Consider the following 19463-nt stretch of genomic DNA (forward strand, 5'->3'; position numbering starts at 1 on the left):
CAATTAATATAAAGCCAATCAAAATAACAATAATAGCCGAATAATTGACTCATGATGGAAACTAACAGATTACTTCAAAACCTTTCCTCGATATTATCCCCCTTCCTGAGCAAACACCAGGTGACGGTTTATCCTTAGGGTCAATGACGTGTATGTATATTTTTGAAGATGGGATGCTCGATATTGGCAAAATATTTCTCATCATTGAAAACGGGGATGAAGCTATGACCTGAGGGAATATAACCAATCCTTCAGTGTATGGTTTACATTTCTTTCTGCTTTGCAGCCAAATTTGACTCTTGGCAGTAAATAGTCTATTCCAGGGGTCAGCAACCCGCGGCTCTAGAGCTGCATGCGGCTCTTTAGCGCCGCCCTAGTGGCTCCTGGAGCTTTTTCAAAAAAGTTTGACCTTTTTTTCCTTTTTTTCTCTTTTTTTCTCTTTTTTTCCTCTTTATTTTCTCTTTTCTTCTCTTTTTTTTCCTTTTTTTCTTGTTTTTTTTTTCTTTTTACTTCTTTTTTCCTTTTTTCTTCCTTTTTCCTTTCTTTTTTAATCTCATTTCAACTTTTTTCTCGAAATTTTGACTTTTTTCTCAACATTTCGACTTTTTTCTCAACATTTACACCTTTTTCTCGAGATTGTACCTCAACATTAATCTCGACATTTTGACTTTTTTCTCGACAATTTGACTTTTTTCTCGACATTTCTCCTTTCACCATTTGTCTTCATTCTAAGGCTTATACAAGACCTTTCATTTTTTGCGGCTCCAGACATATTAGTTTTTTGTGTTTTTGGTCCAATATGGCTCCAAAACATTTTGGGTTGCCGACCCCTGGTCTATCCAAACACTGAATGAAAATAAGAAAAAAATCTACCATTTCTATTAAGGAACATGGTCATTTTGAAAATAAATAGAAAACTGGATCTCGCAACAATTGCTAACAACGTCATTCATGTAAAGAATTCAAACTGGCATCTTAGACAGGGTTTTCATCTGTCTGGCCAGACAAATAATGAACAATTTAGAAGGTCAAATGGCAACATGTTTTATGCTGAGAGCTGTTTCAACTCCAGAAAGGTCCTGGCTCTTTTGCCCCATGTGCTAAGAGTAATTCCCATTTTGCTGCAAACAAATATTCTTTTCCAACTCAAAGCTCCTTCACTTTATTGCTTCAAACAATAATGAAAGCGTACACTCCTCACCATCTAACAGCAGATCTGGGACTGTTTTCACCCAGGATTATTCCTGCCACGGTCGTCCATCATTGTTGTCATTAAGGGTCACGTGGTTAATTATGAAAGCTTATATGTCTTTGCTATGACAACTTGATATTAACAAAGACAACACAATCCATCAACAACCGATCTGAAACAGCAGATCTAATTATCAAGCAGAAGCAATATAGATTTATACATTACTATGACATTAAAAATGCATGTGTAAAGAACCATTCTAAGATTATAATGGATGTGTCATAAATATACTTGTTAGTTCAAGCTTCATTGGTACAATTGTAACTAAACACTAGAAAACCACTAATTAATCACTCTGTGATCAACTGATTGATTTGCAGCTTTGCAGCTCAAATCAGCAACTGGACAGTTCTGTGTGTGTGTGTGTGTGTGTGTGTGTGGGGGGGGGGGTCTTCACATTTCAAATCATACAATTCTTCTATCCTTCTTTCCTCCTGCTCTCTCCTTCCTTCTTCCTTTCCTCTTTTCCTCCTTTTTTACCCTCCTTTACTCCTTTTTCTTCCTACCACCCTTCCGTCATTCGTTCCTTTATTACCTTCTTTGCTTTTCCTTCCTTCTTTCCTTATTTTATCCATTCCTTCCTTCTTCCCTCCCTTCTTTCTTTCCTTTTCTCCATTCCTTCCTCCCTCCCTTCTTTCCTTTTCTCCCTTCTTTCCTTCCTTTCTCCCTTCCTTCCATCTTTTCTCCCTTCCTTACTCCCTTTCCTACTTCCTTCCTTCTTTTCTCCTTTCTTCCTTACTTCCTTCTTTCCATCTTTTCTACCTTGCTTACTCCCTTTCCTACTTCCTTCTCTCCTTTCTTCCTCACTTCCTTCCTTCCTCCCTTCCCTACTCCCTTCCTTCTTTCCTTCTTTTCTCCTTTCTTCCTTACTTCCTTCTTTTCTCCCTTCCTTACTCCCTTTCCTACTTCCTTCCTTCTTTCCTTCTTTTCTCCCTTACTTCCTTCTTTCCTTCCTTCCTTCCTTCCATCTTTTCTCCCTTCCTTACTCCCTTTCCTACTTCCTTCCTTCTTTCCTTTTCTCCCTTACTTCCTTCTTTCCTTACTTCCTTACTCCCTTTCCTACTTCCTTCCTTCTTTCCTTCTTTTCTCCTTACTTCCTCACTTCCTTCTTTCCTTCCTTCCATATTTTCTCCCTTCCCTACTCCCTTTCCTACTTCCTTCCTTCTTTCCTTTTCTCCTTACTTCCTTCTTTCCTTCCTTCCATCTTTTCTCCCTTCACCCTCCCTTGACCCAAAGACAGCACAAGGGTTAAAAGAAAATGACATTAATTTGGGGATGTCTTTTCTCCTTTGCTGGTCAGCAAATGCACGTTTAAACGTGTAAGGATTTCTTCAGTGTATCTGATTTTCCACGTTGGAAACAGAATACCAAAAGATAGAAAAGTGTGCACCCTGTAAGCTGAAAATAACCCAGAGAGGAACATCAGTCGAATAATGTTTGGGACAACAAAAGCCTCCTCCACTGGCTGTGGTAGATGCTATAAAGTTAGAAAATACTAAGAGACTGAAAGTAAAGCAAAGTGAAACCACACAGTGTAAGGTTAAAAAAAAAAGAATGTGTAAAAAGGAAGATATGGTGAAATTCCCTCTCTGTTGGAGTTGGAAGTTACCTCCATCTAAAAACCCAGATCACCATCTTTTTTTGGTTTGCCAGGACTAAAAGACAGAATTCTCATTTTCCCATTTTATTCTGCTGCAGTTTTGGTTTTGTTTCCATTAACACAGGAAAACAGTAGAAAACAACAAATGGAGTTTATATGGAAATGATTATAGTTCTTAAGTAGATAATCAGAACTGACCAACCAGTGCATGCTACACAAACTCACCTTTGATATTTATTTGAGAATAAAACACCAGTTTGTAGTACATTCTTTTCTTAGCTTTCATAATTAACTCTGACTGCTGCACTGAATGGAACAATGCCACTGTTCCTGCAAAAATAAGGAAATTATTTTCCCTTCGGGGATTAATAAAGTATTTTGAATTGAATGGAATTGTATTCTTAAACAAATGCATTGATGATTGCAAAGAGATGACAGAAAAGGTTGTGCATTGAAAACACCACGCAAACATATTTTTGTTAGCTTCAGCCAAAATAGAGAATCTTCAAAATGAATTATGAGTCACGGAAGCTCCAGTTAGTTTATGACAGCTCAACCCATATCCAGAACTGTCAGTACGTTTACATGCAGCAGTTCAATCGGGTTTCTCATCGTATAAGACATCGTTCAGACTTTTAAACTGCATGTAGACAAATTAATCCGATCTATTTCGGACCTACAGTATATCGGACATTTAATAATCGGATAGCAACACCTAGATAATTCGTTCAGTCGGAATGTTAACTCCATGTATACGGAGACATCGGATATTGCAGTCTGAGCAGCTGGAGAATTTCCTATGGGGCTTCACCCGGAAGTGAAAGGAGACGGCGCGTTAATTAGTTGTTTAAACACCTTTAAAAAGATTGTTAAAGAGATGGTAGAAGCTTCATCAGGACACCGGAGCAGATCAAAATAAAGTGGAAAAATATACGGAAGTCGTAACATTGGCGCCAAACAAAACAACCGTCAACCTGAAGTGGCTCTTTGTTGAGATGGTTACCATGGTTACCATGGTTACAGCGCCACATAGTGTCACGGAGTCAGCCATGCTCTGGACATTTATCCCATTCTCTGAACAGCATGTAAACTCAGACAAGTGATTGGGTCTTCTGGATGTTTATCTGATACCATCAGAAATACGATCTCTCTGGGCCGCTCGGTGACGCAGTGGGTTAAGCAGCGGCTCATATACTGAGGCTACAGTCCTCCTCCTGCAGCGGTCGCGGGTTCGAATCCAGCCCGCGCACCTTTGCTGCGTGTCTTCCCCGTTCTCTCTCTCTACCCCTTTCCAGTCTGCATCTCCAATAAAGGGCCAATAGAGCCCAAAAAAAATCTTAAAAAAAAAAAAAAAAAAAAAGAAATACGATCTCTTTGCTGCATGGAAACGTACTGAGTAAAGCTTGAATTATGGTTCTGCGTCAAATCGACACCGTGCCTACGCCGTGACGCCGTCGCCGTGACGCCGTCGCCGTGACGCCGTCGCCGTGACGCCGTCGCCGTGACGCCGTCGCCGTGACGCCGCCGTGAACCTTCGGACTTCTCCGTCACTCCATTTCTCCGCGGTGCAGTACCCCCCGTGACCGCTAATTCACAATCTTTTTCTGAATGGTTTATCCGACTTTCTCCGGTCACAGTGAATCAAAGAGATAAGGACAACTATTGTGCAAAAAACCAAAAAAAAAAAAAAAAATCACACATACACGAAGAAAAGAGGCTGAAAGTTCACGACTGCTTCAAACCGGAAATGCGTTGCTTCCAAGTGAACCAATCACAGCCCTCTCGGTCTGCGTTTGGTCTGCGTCGCCTCGACGCGTAGTTACAATTTTCAGGAGGTGCACGTAAGTGACGGCGTCAGTGACGGCGTCAGTGACGGCGTCAGTGACGGCGTCAGTGACGGCGTGTGGTCTGCGTTGACGCGTAGCACACGCCGTAGGCACGGCGTCGTTTTGACGTGTAGCATACGCCGTAGGCACGGCATCGTTTTGACGCAGAACCATAACTCAAGCTTGATATGGAAGAATATTCTAAGTCACAAGAAGGCATCAACCTCGTGTTTGCATATCAACCACCAAACAGCTACCTTGTACATTTTCTGCACAAACAGCATCTACACTGTATAGCCCGACTGCACGCTGACACATGGCTGCACACACACACACACACACGGCTGCCCACACAGCGGTAGTGGGTGCCCACTACAACACAGGCGACCACACACGCACACGCACACACACACACACACACACACACACACACACACACACACACACACACACACACACACACACACACACACACACACACACACACACACACACACAGTGACTGACAACCTTAATCCCCAGAGCACGGTTGTCCACCAGAGCGCGGCCACCGCCTCCTTGAACGTTGCTATAATGAAATACTGCCAGCCCTTAAAGATATTAGCTGATAATGTGAGTAAACACTGAACACCTGTGGAACCATGGATTCTCCAGGGGCTTCGCTTTCTCCTCTAAACGTTTTTTAAGCAAATAAAGTATATACAACTCTGTTGCAACAGAAGCTGGAATTTTGGAAATATTTTTAAAATCCAAATTGAGATGGTGGGCATTTCTCAGAATAGACAAAAAACATTTGAATTAAGATACTACAGGACTGTCTCAGAAAATTAGAAAATTGTGATAAAGTCCTTTATTTTGTGTAATGCAAAAATGTCATACATTCTGGATTCATTACAAATCAACTGAAATATTGCAAGCCTTTTATTATTTTAATATTGCTGATCATGGTTTACAGTTTAAGAAAACTCAAATATCCTATCTCAAAAAATTTGAATATTCAGGGAATCTTAATCTTAAACTGTAAACAATAATCAGCAATATTAAAATAATAAGGCTTGCAATATTTCAGTTGATTTGTAATGAATCTAGAATGTATGACATTTTTGTTTTTTTTAAATTGCATTAGAGAAAATAAAGAACTTTATCACAATATTCTAATTTTCGGAGACAGTCCTGTAAACTGATACACGACGGATGGAAGCACTGAGGAGGACGTTGGCCTAGTCACAATTCTGGCCTTTTTGTGACTTACATGAAACACTTTATTCTGGTTTGACTATCGGTCCAGGTCTAACCACCGTTTTCAGAATGTTGAAATCCCTGCTCACATGTCATGTCCACATATTTACTGGCCTCAAGGCTGTGAAGAGAATCTCCCCTGCAACGTCACGACCTTGAAGTTCTCTGACATCGAGTCAGATCAAGGAGTATCACCCCAAAAGAACAAGCTAATCTTTAATCACCTGATAAGAGCCTATCTTTAAAATAATCTTCACATTTCAAATCATACATTGTTAAATCTGTTTAACCCTTGTGCCTTTGGGTCAAGGAAGAAGGAAGAGAAGAAGGGAGGAAAGAAGGAGGAAGGAAGAATGAAAAGAAGGAAAGAAAGAAGGAAGGGAGGATGGGAGAAAAGAAGGAAGGAAGGAAGGAAGGAAGGAAGGAAGGAAGGAAGGAAGGAAGGAAGGAAGGAAGGAAGGAGAGCGCAGGAGGAAAGAAGGAAGGAAGGGAGAAAAGAGGAAGGGAAGAAGGAAGAAAGGGAGGATGGAAGGAAGGGAGAAAATAAGGAAGGAAGGAAGGAAGGAAGGAAGGAAGGAAGGAAGGAAGGAAGGAAGGAAGGAAGGAAGGAAGGAAGGAAGGAAGGAAGGAAGGAAGGGAAAATGAAGGAGAGAGCAGGAGAAAAGAAGGATGGAAGGAAGGGAGAAAGGGAAGGGAGAAAATAAGGAAGGAAGGAAGGAAGGAAGGAAGGAAGGAAGGAAGGAAGGAAGGAAGGAAGGAAGGAAGGAAGGAAGGAAGGAAGGAAGGAAGGAAGGAAGGAAGGAAGGAAGGGAAAATGAAGGAGAAAGCAGGAGGGAAGGAAGGAAGGAAGGAAGGAAGGAAGGAAGGAAGGGAAAATGAAGGAGAAAGCAGGAGGGAAGAAGGAAGAAAGGAAGGGAGAAAAGAAGGAAGGAAGGGAGAAAAGAAGGATGGAAGGAAGGGAGAATATAAGGATGGAAGGAAGGGAGAATATAAGGATGGAAGGAAGGAAGGAAGGAAGGAAGGAAGGAAGGAAGGAAGGAAGGAAGGAAGGAAGGAAGGAAGGAAGGAAGGAAGGAAGGAAGGAAGGAAGGGAGAAAATAAGGAAGGGAGAAAAGAAGGAAGGGAGAAAATAAGGAAGGGAGAAAATAAGGAAGGGAGAAGGAAGCAGAGAGCAGGAGGAAAGAAGGAACAGGAGAATTAGGTAATTGTGACAGTAGACAGTACAGGGTTAAATGTGAGTGGTTCATGTTCACAAAGAAACAAATCACACGTGTCTTTTCTAACGCAGGTATTTCTACGGGGGAACATCACGATGTAGGTAAGTGCATCATCTCTCTGTCAATTTACAGAGCAGGAACAGCCGTTTTTTTTCTCTCCACCTCTCTCCGCCTCCGTATACACTTCCCCTCGCGCATATACTGGCATCCAGCCCAGCGCATACACACTTCCATACAGTTCCTTATTCTCTGCAGCATCACTACAGCACAGCCACAATCACACACTCCAAGGCCAGTATTTTTGTATGCGAGTAAAAAGGAGCTAATGTCACATCATAATTCTACAAAAAGCTGTGAAACTGAATTCCTGTATAATTCATCTTAACTGCCCAGCAGAATATTTACCGATTTTTGCTTTCTATAGTTCAGAAAAAAAAAAGACAACCAGATGTTTGATATGTAGCTCACAACAGCATCTGGAGCGCTAATTATATTATAAATCATAAACTCACTCATGGCTTTTGATGATGGAAACTCTCATCTGTACCCAAGTGAAGTAAATCACACAGGGCCGGGAGTGAAGCCATAAATGCTGCATGAGGTACAGTAGCACAATAACGCACTGCTGTGATCTCAACAGTTGTTGCTGAGATCCTCCCGTTCATTATCAGAGCGGCTGCAGAGCTTCAGGGGCAACAACCCGTCAGACATTCACAGGACGAGAGACAGAGCAACATGCTTGGATCAGTAATGTGTGATTACATAACACCTGCTCCAGACAAATGTACATGCACATGCGCACTGAGCCACCATTTACAGTCAGTTTTATGTTTGTTTCGCATCCTTATGCTTTTGGAGGAAGTGATCTGTACTTTCAGGTTTTTGTAACATTTAAAAAGCTGAACAATTAGTAATTTTAATCAAACACTAATTTTCAGTTGGAAAATAACCACGAAATGTTGCTCATTTTTGTGGACAGTTTGTAATAAAAAAATATTTACACAGTGCAAACAAAATATTTAACACTCATAGCACCGACTTTATAAATTATAATCCCATTAACCCATGTGCTGTCTTCGGGTCAAGGAAGGAGGAAGGAAGTAAGAAAGAAATGAGAAAAGAAGGAAGGAAGGAAGGAAGGAAGGAAGGAAGGAAGGAAGGAAGGAAGGAAGGAAGGAAGGAAGGAAGGAAGGAAGGAAGGAAGGAAGGAAGGAAGGAAGGAAGGAAGGAAGGAAGGAAGGAAGGAAAGAAGGAAGGAAGGGAGAAAAGAAGGTAGGAAAGAAGAGAGTAAGGAAGGAAGGAAGGAAGGAAGGAAGAAAACAAGGAAGGAAGGAAGGAAGGAAGGAAGGAAGGAAGGAAGGAAGGAAGGAAGGAAGGAAGGAAGGAAGGAAGGAAGGAAGGAAGGGAGAAAAGAAGGTAGGAAGGAAGGAAGGAAGGAAGGAAGGAAGGAAGGTAGGAAAGAAGAGAGGAAGGAAGGAAGGAAGGAAGGAAGGAAGGAAGGAAGGAAGGAAGGAAGGAAGGAAGGAAGGAAGGAAGGAAGGAAGGAAGGGAGAAAAGAAGGTAGGAAAGAAGGAAGGAAGGAAGGAAGGAAACAAGGAAACAAGGAAAGAAGGAAGGAAGGAAGGAAGGAAGGAAGGAAGGAAGGAAGGAAGGAAGGAAGGAAGGGAGAAAAGAAGGTAGGAAAGAAGAGAGTAAGGAAGGAAGGAAGGAAGGAAGGAAGGAAGGAAGGAAGGAAGGAAGGAAGGAAGGAAGGAAGGAAGGAAGGAAGGAAGGAAGGAAGGAAGGAAGGAAGGAAGGAAGGGAAGAAGGAAGGAGAGAGCAGGAGGAAAGAAGGAACAGGAGAATTAGGTAATTTTGACCCAAAGAAGGGTTAAATGAACATAACATTTTTCCTCAATCAATAGTTTGCATTCAACTGGTCAGATCTATAAATTGTATAGTAAGAACTGGACAAACCATATGCAATGTCACCCCAAGGTTTTCTGAAGAATCCTTTCAAAATCTTTCTTTACTCTAGTGGTATGTTCTACAGGAGCTTCTGACGTGCCTTTGTCATACCATGAACAACCAATAAAATGTCTTTGTTTTACAAATAAGCTGTATACTTTGAAACTGTCCCACCTCCATGTATGATTTAATTAGCTAGACCAGACACGTACTGTAGCTGCAACTTGATTTGGTGACACTCATATCAAAGTCTGAAAGTTGAGGACTCCCCAGTTTTTTACAGAACCAACCCTGCTGCAGCTGCACAGAACCACCCGTGCAGTGCTGTATGGGGCTAGAACAGTCTCATAATTCACAAATGCACACGCCGATCCACAAATGCACAGGACAAAATTCACAAATGCACAGACCGATTCACAAATACACAGAATAATTCACACGTGCGTAGGACAATATACACAAATGTGTTTTTGATGCACATACAAATATAACTTGATTTACAAACGTTTTTTTGTCTGTGAGCTGCGCTGGATTTGCGTGTGACTTTTGAGATTGGCTGAAACAACGGAAGACATCTGATTGGTTGCAGATCCTTCCGTGTTAAAATAAAAACGTATTTGTGGATCGAGTCACGTCAGGGGAGTCTCAAAATTCACACGTAAATCCAGCGCAGCTCACAGACAAAAAAACCTTTGTAAATCAAGTTATATTTGTGTGTGCATCAAAAATACATTTGTGTATCTTGTCCTACGCACGTGTGAATTGGTCTGTGCATTTGTGAAACTTGTCCTGTGCATTTGTGAATTATGAGACTGTTCTAGCTCCATAGTGCTGCAGTGCTAATCGTTACCCTATTCAAAGTGAAAAGACAGCAACACTCAGGACACTTTCGAGTACGGTTACTGTGTGATGTCTTTTTTTCTTTAGGCAGATTGAACAGGCCCAGGAAGCCAACTGGAACACACCCACCTCATTTTAGTCACAGCTAATAGCGACGACCATTTCTTTGTACCAGATCCAGAGTGTATATAAATTAATACATGTATTTCTATTATGTTTGATTGACGGTCAGCTCAGCGAATGACTAGCCAGTCTCATTTTCTCATCCGTAATCATCATGCTAATGCGCTTAGTAAATCAATCAGCAGTTTCTATTAACCCGGCAACAGTCCTTTTGGATTTGGCCATCAGGTCATCATGTGAAACAGCATATTCTGCACTATTATTTGCATTATTTCAGCAGGGATCATTTGAAGGAGCTGGTAGCCACTGCTAACTTTGATTGACATACAGTGGGTGTATTCCCATCTGCTTCCTACGGTGGCCGAGACCCGCCATTGATGAAAATAAAAGTAACGCTGCAAACAGAAACAAACGCCGCTGCAAATAAAATAAACGCTGCAAATAAAATAAACGCTGCTGCAAATTAAAAAAAACGACGCAAATAAAAAAGCCACAACGGAAGTGAATTACCGGGGACTATTTTTGCTGATGCACCGGTGTTTTTTACGTGAGAGGAGAAGAAGAAGACGAAGAGGACGTAAGTGAAAAGGAAGAAATAAGAAGAGCGAGGAATAAGAAGAACAACGAACGAGAAAATAAGTGAAAAGGTTAGTGTTCAACGTCGCTATGTGTAATTTTTTCCGTCTTCTTTTTCTCCTCTCACATAAAAATTATTTTATTTGCAGCAGCGTTTCTTTTTTTTTGCAGCGTTTATTTTATTTGCTAAGCGTTTATTTTATTTGCTAAGCGTTTATTTTATTTGCAGCGGCGTTTGTTTCTGTTTGCAGCGTTACTTTTAATTTCAGCAATGGCGGGTCTCGGCCACCGTAGCTTCCCGTGCAACATGGCTGCGCTCAGTTTGAAGAAAAAGAGGCTTCAAAAATTGCATGACTTAAAGCTTTGTCCATGCAGTTTTTTTTCACAGTTAGGTATATTAGCTTGGCTGACTTAGATTATGCTAACCTATGATGCTAATTATTATTTTTTCCATTCATTCTCATCAAACCTCTTCAAAAATCCTCATTTCAGGTGTCTATCAAAATAACAGCCGAAATGAGTGTTGCCAGAACTGAAATAAGAAATACTGTACTTTTCGGGACACGCCAACCCGGCGGCCGACGGGCGGCAGAAAAGTAGTCGGAGTGAAAGTGGGCTCCTGTCTGCCCGGGTGGGTTCATGAAATACACCCGAACACGCCAACCCGACGCCGACTGGAGCTCACGTTCTGCACATGCACCAGGCGTAATATGTCCCCATAACTGAAGATGGCGCTAATCTGTGAATCTCACCCAGAAAAGGAAAAAAGGACAAAAGAACAACCAGGCGTGATGGATTGCTCAAGTCTACAGTTCTGAACTGAGCTAAAAAATGAAGTCAAATAACTCTAAATATCGATGCTATTTGCCTTAAAATGCCTTACTGTTTTTGTTATTCAATTTATTTATGTTTACCTTACTGTTTGTGTGTTCTATTTCCTTATATTGTATTGTATTTCCTCCACAAGCAGTTTGTATAAATGTGTGTTTTTGCTTATAAATTGCGTTCAATAAAAAAAAAAGTTCTGAACTGAGCCTGCTGTCGTCAGTGACTACGTTTACATGCAGTCAAATTCTGGTTATTGCTAATATTCCGGTTACTGAAACATTGGGAATATTCTGTTTACATGGTAATCAATCATTTGGGATATCTGGATCAAACCAGCGACGCACGGAGAACATCATGACGTAATTCCCGTCATTTCCGCTTCTTCTTCCTGTATCCAAATTCAAAACAAATGCTGCTTCGTGCAACTTTTCTCTCACCTTCTTGTAAATCTTCTATCCCGGTACTTTCTACCGTCTACAAATGCAGAAATGTTCATATTCTTCATTACATTTATGAAGTGATTAGTCTCCTCCTGGTCTTGTGTTTCTCCGTGTTTATAAGAACTTCCTGGACTCAAAAGACCAGGATTCCTTGTGAACAGAGCATGTGCAGAAAACAAATTCCTGTTCCGTTTGATGGGGATATTCTGTTTGGTGTTTACATGACCGAATATTCAGGTTATAAAAGGAGTAACCCAGGGCTCATATTGGGGTTTTAGATGTTTATCTAGTAAGTTTACCATCGTTATTTCCGGTTACCTCGGATTCTCTGCACCAATCAGATTGGTCATAGAGGCCGACGGCTAGTGGCCAATTCTACATGTGGAATCAGCCAAAATGAACGCAGACGCACGACTACAGTCACACACCAACCCGACTACAGTCACACGCCGACCCGACTACAGTCACACACCGACCAGACTACAGTCACACACCGACCAGACTACAGTCACATGCCGACCCGACTACAGTCACACGCCGACCCGACTACAGTCACACACCAGCCCGACTACAGTCACACGCCGACCCGACTACAGTCACACACCAACTGACTACAGTCACACACCAACTGACTACAGTCACACACCAGCCCGACTACAGTCACACGCCGACCCGACTACAGTCACACACCAACTGACTACAGTCACACACCAACTGACTACAGTCACACACCGACCCGACTACAGTCACACACCGACCCGACTACAGTCACACACCAGCCCGACTACAGTCACACGCCGACCCGACTACAGTCACACACCAACTGACTACAGTCACACACCAACTGACTACAGTCACACACCAACTGACTACAGTCACACACCAGCCCGACTACAGTCACACGCCGACCCGACTACAGTCACACACCAACTGACTACAGTCACACACCGACCCGACTACAGTCACACACCAGCCCGACTACAGTCACACACCGACCCGACTACAGTCACACACCAACTGACTACAGTCACACACCAACCCAGACTACAGTCACACGCCGACCCGACTACAGTCACACACAGACCCGACTACAGTCACACACGAGCCCGACTACAGTCACACACCAGCCCGACTACAGTCACACGCCGACCCGACTACAGTCACACACCAGCCCGACTACAGTCACACACCGACCCGACTACAGTCACACACCGACCCGACTACAGTCACACACCAACTGACTACAGTCACACACCAACCCAGACTACAGTCACACACCGACCCGACTACAGTCGCACACCAACTGACTACAGTCACACACCGACCCGACTACAGTCACACGCCGACCCGACTACAGTCACACGCCGACCCGACTACAGTCACACGCCGACCCGACTACAGTCACACGCCGACCCGACTACAGTCACACACCAACCCAGACTACAGTCACACGCCGACCCGACTACAGTCACACACCGACCCGACTACAGTCACACACCAACTGACTACAGTCACACACCAACTGACTACAGTCACACACCGACCCGACTACAGTCACACACCGACCCGACTACAGTCACACACCAACTGACTACAGTCACACACCGACCCGACTACAGTCACACACCAACTGACTACAGTCACACACCAACTGACTACAGTCACACACCAACTGACTACAGTCACACACCAACTGACTACAGTCACACACCGGCCCGACTACAGTCACACGCCGACCCGACTACAGTCACACACCGGCCCGACTACAGTCACACGCCGACCCGACTACAGTCACACACAGACCCGACTACAGTCACACACGAGCCCGACTACAGTCACACACCAGCCCGACTACAGTCACACGCCGACCCGACTACAGTCACACACCAGCCCGACTACAGTCACACACCGACCCGACTACAGTCACACACCGACCCGACTACAGTCACACACCAACTGACTACAGTCACACACCAACCCAGACTACAGTCACACACCGACCCGACTACAGTCGCACACCAACTGACTACAGTCACACACCGACCCGACTACAGTCACACGCCGACCCGACTACAGTCACACGCCGACCCGACTACAGTCACACGCCGACCCGACTACAGTCACACGCCGACCCGACTACAGTCACACACCAACCCAGACTACAGTCACACGCCGACCCGACTACAGTCACACACCGACCCGACTACAGTCACACACCAACTGACTACAGTCACACACCAACTGACTACAGTCACACACCGACCCGACTACAGTCACACACCGACCCGACTACAGTCACACACCAACTGACTACAGTCACACACCGACCCGACTACAGTCACACACCAACTGACTACAGTCACACACCAACTGACTACAGTCACACACCAACTGACTACAGTCACACACCAACTGACTACAGTCACACACCGACCCGACTACAGTCACACACCGACCCGACTACAGTCACACACCGGCCCGACTACAATCACACGCCGACCCGACTACAATCACACGCCGACCCGACTACAGTCACACGCCGACCCGACTACAGTCACACACAGACCCGACTACAGTCACACACAGACCCGACTACAGTCACACACCGACCCGACTACAGTCACACACCGACCCGACTACAGTCAGACACCGACCCGACTACAGTCACACGCCAGCCCGACTACAGTCACACACAGACCCGACTTCAGTCACACGCCGACCCGACTTCAGTCACACGCCGACCCGACTACAGTCACACACCGACCCGACTACAGTCACACACCGACCCGACTACAGTCACACACCGACCCGACTACAGTCACACACCGGCCCGACTACAGTCACACGCCGACCCGACTACAGTCACACACAGACCCGACTACAGTCACACACGAGCCCGACTACAGTCACACACCAGCCCGACTACAGTCACACGCCGACCCGACTACAGTCACACACCAGCCCGACTACAGTCACACACCGACCCGACTACAGTCACACACCGACCCGACTACAGTCACACACCAACTGACTACAGTCACACACCAACCCAGACTACAGTCACACACCGACCCGACTACAGTCGCACACCAACTGACTACAGTCACACACCGACCCGACTACAGTCACACGCCGACCCGACTACAGTCACACGCCGACCCGACTACAGTCACACGCCGACCCGACTACAGTCACACGCCGACCCGACTACAGTCACACACCAACCCAGACTACAGTCACACGCCGACCCGACTACAGTCACACACCGACCCGACTACAGTCACACACCAACTGACTACAGTCACACACCAACTGACTACAGTCACACACCGACCCGACTACAGTCACACACCGACCCGACTACAGTCACACACCAACTGACTACAGTCACACACCGACCCGACTACAGTCACACACCAACTGACTACAGTCACACACCAACTGACTACAGTCACACACCAACTGACTACAGTCACACACCAACTGACTACAGTCACACACCGACCCGACTACAGTCACACACTGACCCGACTACAGTCACACACCGGCCCGACTACAATCACACGCCGACCCGACTACAATCACACGCCGACCCGACTACAGTCACACGCCGACCCGACTACAGTCACACACAGACCCGACTACAGTCACACACCGACCCGACTACAGTCACACACCGACCCGACTACAGTCAGACACCGACCCGACTACAGTCACACGCCAGCCCGACTACAGTCACACACAGACCCGACTTCAGTCACACGCCGACCCGACTTCAGTCACACGCCGACCCGACTACAGTCACACGCCGACCCGACTACAGTCACACACCGACCCGACTACAGTCACACACCGACCCGACTACAGTCACACACCGACCCGACTACAGTCACACACCGACCCGACTACAGTCACACACCAGCCTGACTACAGTCACACACCAGCCTGACTACAGTCACACACCAACTGACTACAGTCACACACCAACTGACTACAGTCACACGCCAACTGACTACAGTCACACGCCGACCCGACTACAGTCACACGCCGACCCGACTACAGTCACACGCCGACCCGACTACAGTCACACACCGACCCGACTACAGTCACACACCAGCCCGACTACAATCACACAACAACCAGACTACAGTCACCGACCTCGTCCGACTGCCCGACGGCGTCCGATTATCGGGTTGGTGTGTTCGGGCCTTAAGTAAGCTGCATCCTAGGACCCTTCCAGGTCAACCCACAGCCACAACCAACAGTCTGTTAGTACAATAAACAGTCAAATAAAATGCATGTTCTTATCATTTATAATAAATAATAATAATGAATAAATAAAGCTATACTCAGAAGTCAATACATTACTTGTGCCAACAGCAGAGTTGACAGCTAATTATTGGCTGCACCAGCCGGCAATCAAAAGTCCACATCCCTATTTACACAAAAATGTCCTGTTTTACACAATTCTACCTGATGTGGTACAGATATGGATGTAAAACCTGCCTATGGACAATTTAACTACCATTTACAGGTATATGCAATCCAATAATCCATCCTAATTCAAACTACTTCAAATCAAAGTTCTGGCCCAAACTAAAGTTTAGAGTCATTACCATCTAATAATTACAGAAGAGTATTAGGGCCATGCAGGAGAAAAAATATTTGAGAGGGGAAGACTTTTTTTATTGTGCACTTTGAGAAAAAAGTGGAAATGTCAAGAAAAAAGGCAAAATATCGGGATTAATGTTGAAATACAATTTCGAGAAAAAAGTGGAAATGTCGAGAAAAAAGTCGAAATGTCGAGATTAATGTTGAAATACAATTTCAAGAAAAAAGTCGAAATTTTGCCTTTTTTCTCAACATTTTGACTTTTTTCTCAAAGTGCATAATAAAAAAAAAATCTTCCTCCTCTCCAATATTAGTTTTATTTTTCTCCTGCCTGGCCCTAATACTCTTCCGTAAATAATAGATCTAGGGTTGTTGTAAATATAGAAAATACAATTGGATTGAACATTTTCAATAATACAGGACTGTCTCAGAAAATTAGAATATTGTGATAAAGTTCTTTATTTTCTGTAATGCAATTAAAAAAACAAAAATGTCATACATTCTGGATTCATTACAAATCAACTGAAATATTACAAGCCTTTTATTATTTTAATATTGCTGATTATGGTTTACAGTTTAAGATTAAGATTCCCAGAATATTCTAATTTTTTGAGATAGGATATTTGAGTTTTCTTATTTTTCTCATTACAAAAAATCACAATATTCTAATTTTCTGAGACAGTCCTGTATATCTAGGGTTGTTGTAAATATAGAAAATACAATTTGAACATTTTCAATAATATATTGTTGAAGTGGAAACATTATTTTCTGTAAATGTTGCAGTTTGTTTTGTGGCTTGTAGTAAAATAATCTAACCCCCTTGCCCTCTCACTCCTCCTCCCCGTCACTCACAGTGACGTGTTGGGAAAAGTGCAACGTGGACGGAGGCGAATAACAACACGGAGCGTGTCCTGTCAACTAAACCTCCTCCCTCTCCTCCTCCTCCTCCTCTCCATCCATCCATGCACTCACCTGTTCTGCCAGCCCTGGATCAGGTTGGTGTATTTGCTCAGCGCTCCCTCCAGCCGCCTCCTGCGCGTCTGCTGCGGCTGCATGTGCGTGCTGTTTCCCTGCACGGTCCTGTCTGCGCGGCCGCCCGGCGCTCCAGCCGAGCCCAGGGAGCCCAGGGAGCCGGAGCCGGGGCTGTGCGAGCCGCTGCGGCCGCTGGGCTTCCTGGAGGACGCCGAGGAGGAGGAGGAGTTGGAGGTGGAGGAGTTGGTCCCGGGATGCGGACTGTGGAGCGTCTTCTCCATGCTGGAGACGGGACGGGAGCGCGCAGGAGGAGGAGGAGGAGGAGGAGGAGGAGGAGGAGGAGCAGGAGGAGCAGGAGGAGGGATGGATCAGAAGCAGCAGCAGTCTAGCAGGGCAGGTTTAAACCAAGCATATGGTAAAACGGAGGTGGAGGACGCATTGGTGGTGGAGGACGCACGTTTTCAGAGTTGGAAAGCGGACATAATCCTGGTTTTCTGCAGCCCCGGGTCCGTGCGTCTCTGTGCGTCTCTCTGCAGCCTGCACCGCAGCTGTGCACTGCAAACTGGGTTTGCTCCAGTGTTTTCCTGGTAGATCTCTGGCTCTCTCCTCTGCAGCTTTGCACTGCAAACTGGGGTTTGCTCCAGTGTTTTCCTGGTAGGCAGGAGTAGCAGACACTCCCACTCCACCATGGACCTGCCCCCGGATATTACAATGCAATCCTATCACACACATCATCAAAAAAAAAAAAGAGAAAGGAAAAAAAAAAAAAAAAGTCCGGAAAAAACCTGAGATGACTCACATTTATCGCTTACACATTATTAAGCAATAACTGCGGAAAAACACCACATGTGCAGCTATGAATAGCAACATTACAGACGAGGAAAAACGAACATAAATCATGACAGGGAGAATTATGAGAAAGAAATTGCAACAACGGTCTGCAAAGTCATTCTAAATTCATTACAGATCCCGTTTAGATTTAATTCAAGATTACAGGACTGTCCCAGAAAATTTGAATATTACGATAAAGTTCTTTATTTTCTGTAATGCAATTAAAAAAACAAAAATGTCAACTGAAATATTGCAAGCCTTTTATTATTTTAATATCGCTGATTATGGTTTACAGTTTAAGATTAAGATTCCCAGAATATTCTAATTTTTTGAGATAGGATATTTGAGTTTTCTTAAACTGTAAGCCATGATCAGCAATATTAAAATAATAAAAGGCTTGCAATATTTCAGTTGATTTGTAATGAATCCAGAATGTATAACATTTTTGCATTACAGAAAGGACTTTATCACAATATTCTAATTTTCTGAGACAGTCCTGTATATCAGAACATCTCTCAACCTAAAAGTGCACCTTTACATTTGAAGAGCAGCAAGGCTTTCCTTCCTTTTTTAACTTTTATTTCATCTATAGGCCTACTATTTAACAGAGGATTTCACTTATTGTTCTTTTTTTTATTAATAATAATAAAAAAAATGAATCAGGAAAAATGTCCTCTTGTTCTAAACATGTCCAACATCCTGACAAGCACATGAAACAACAAGGTTTAACAAGAGCAGATCAATAAAGAGCAGGCAGCTGGAGGCAGAGAGAACGAGCAGCAGGCAGATCTCTGACAGACAGACTAAACATCTGCCTTTAGAAGATCAAGCATCAGATCAGACTTTTGTGAGGACATGAAAAGTGAGTCATTGCACCCTGTGCTCATTCATGCTCTCATTCAAACGGCAACTCCAATCACCAATTTCTGAAATGAAGAAATGGCAACTTGTACATAATGTTCTGTGATGAATCAGGAACTCGTTTATTTAGTGTTGTGGTGCAAGTATACAGGATATATTTGATATACACCCTCAATTTTCAGTTAACATTAAGTATACTCAAAAAACAGAATAACAGAAGCGCTGCTGGTGTCCCTACAACCAGTACTGGAGTTGAGGGGGATGAGGGGGGATGAGGGGGAATGAGGGGGGATGAGGGGG

At 44.1% G+C, this 19463-nt stretch overlaps 1 protein-coding gene across 1 annotated transcript in view; it reads right to left on the bottom strand.

The window, feature by feature from the left end:
- Nucleotides 1-18048, bottom strand: part of LOC133461310 (oxysterol-binding protein-related protein 10) — a 213083-nt gene extending 195035 nt beyond the window's left edge. Inside the window, exon 1 of the mRNA XM_061742171.1 lies at nt 17472-18048. Coding sequence (XP_061598155.1) covers nt 17472-17752 — 281 coding nt within the window. The 5' untranslated portion in view covers nt 17753-18048. The remainder of the gene's footprint in view (nt 1-17471) is intronic.
- Nucleotides 18049-19463: the final 1415 nt, after the last annotated feature.

The sequence above is a fragment of the Cololabis saira genome, chromosome 15 (genome assembly GCF_033807715.1).
Source record: "Cololabis saira isolate AMF1-May2022 chromosome 15, fColSai1.1, whole genome shotgun sequence".
Classification (NCBI taxonomy): domain Eukaryota; kingdom Metazoa; phylum Chordata; class Actinopteri; order Beloniformes; family Belonidae; genus Cololabis; species Cololabis saira.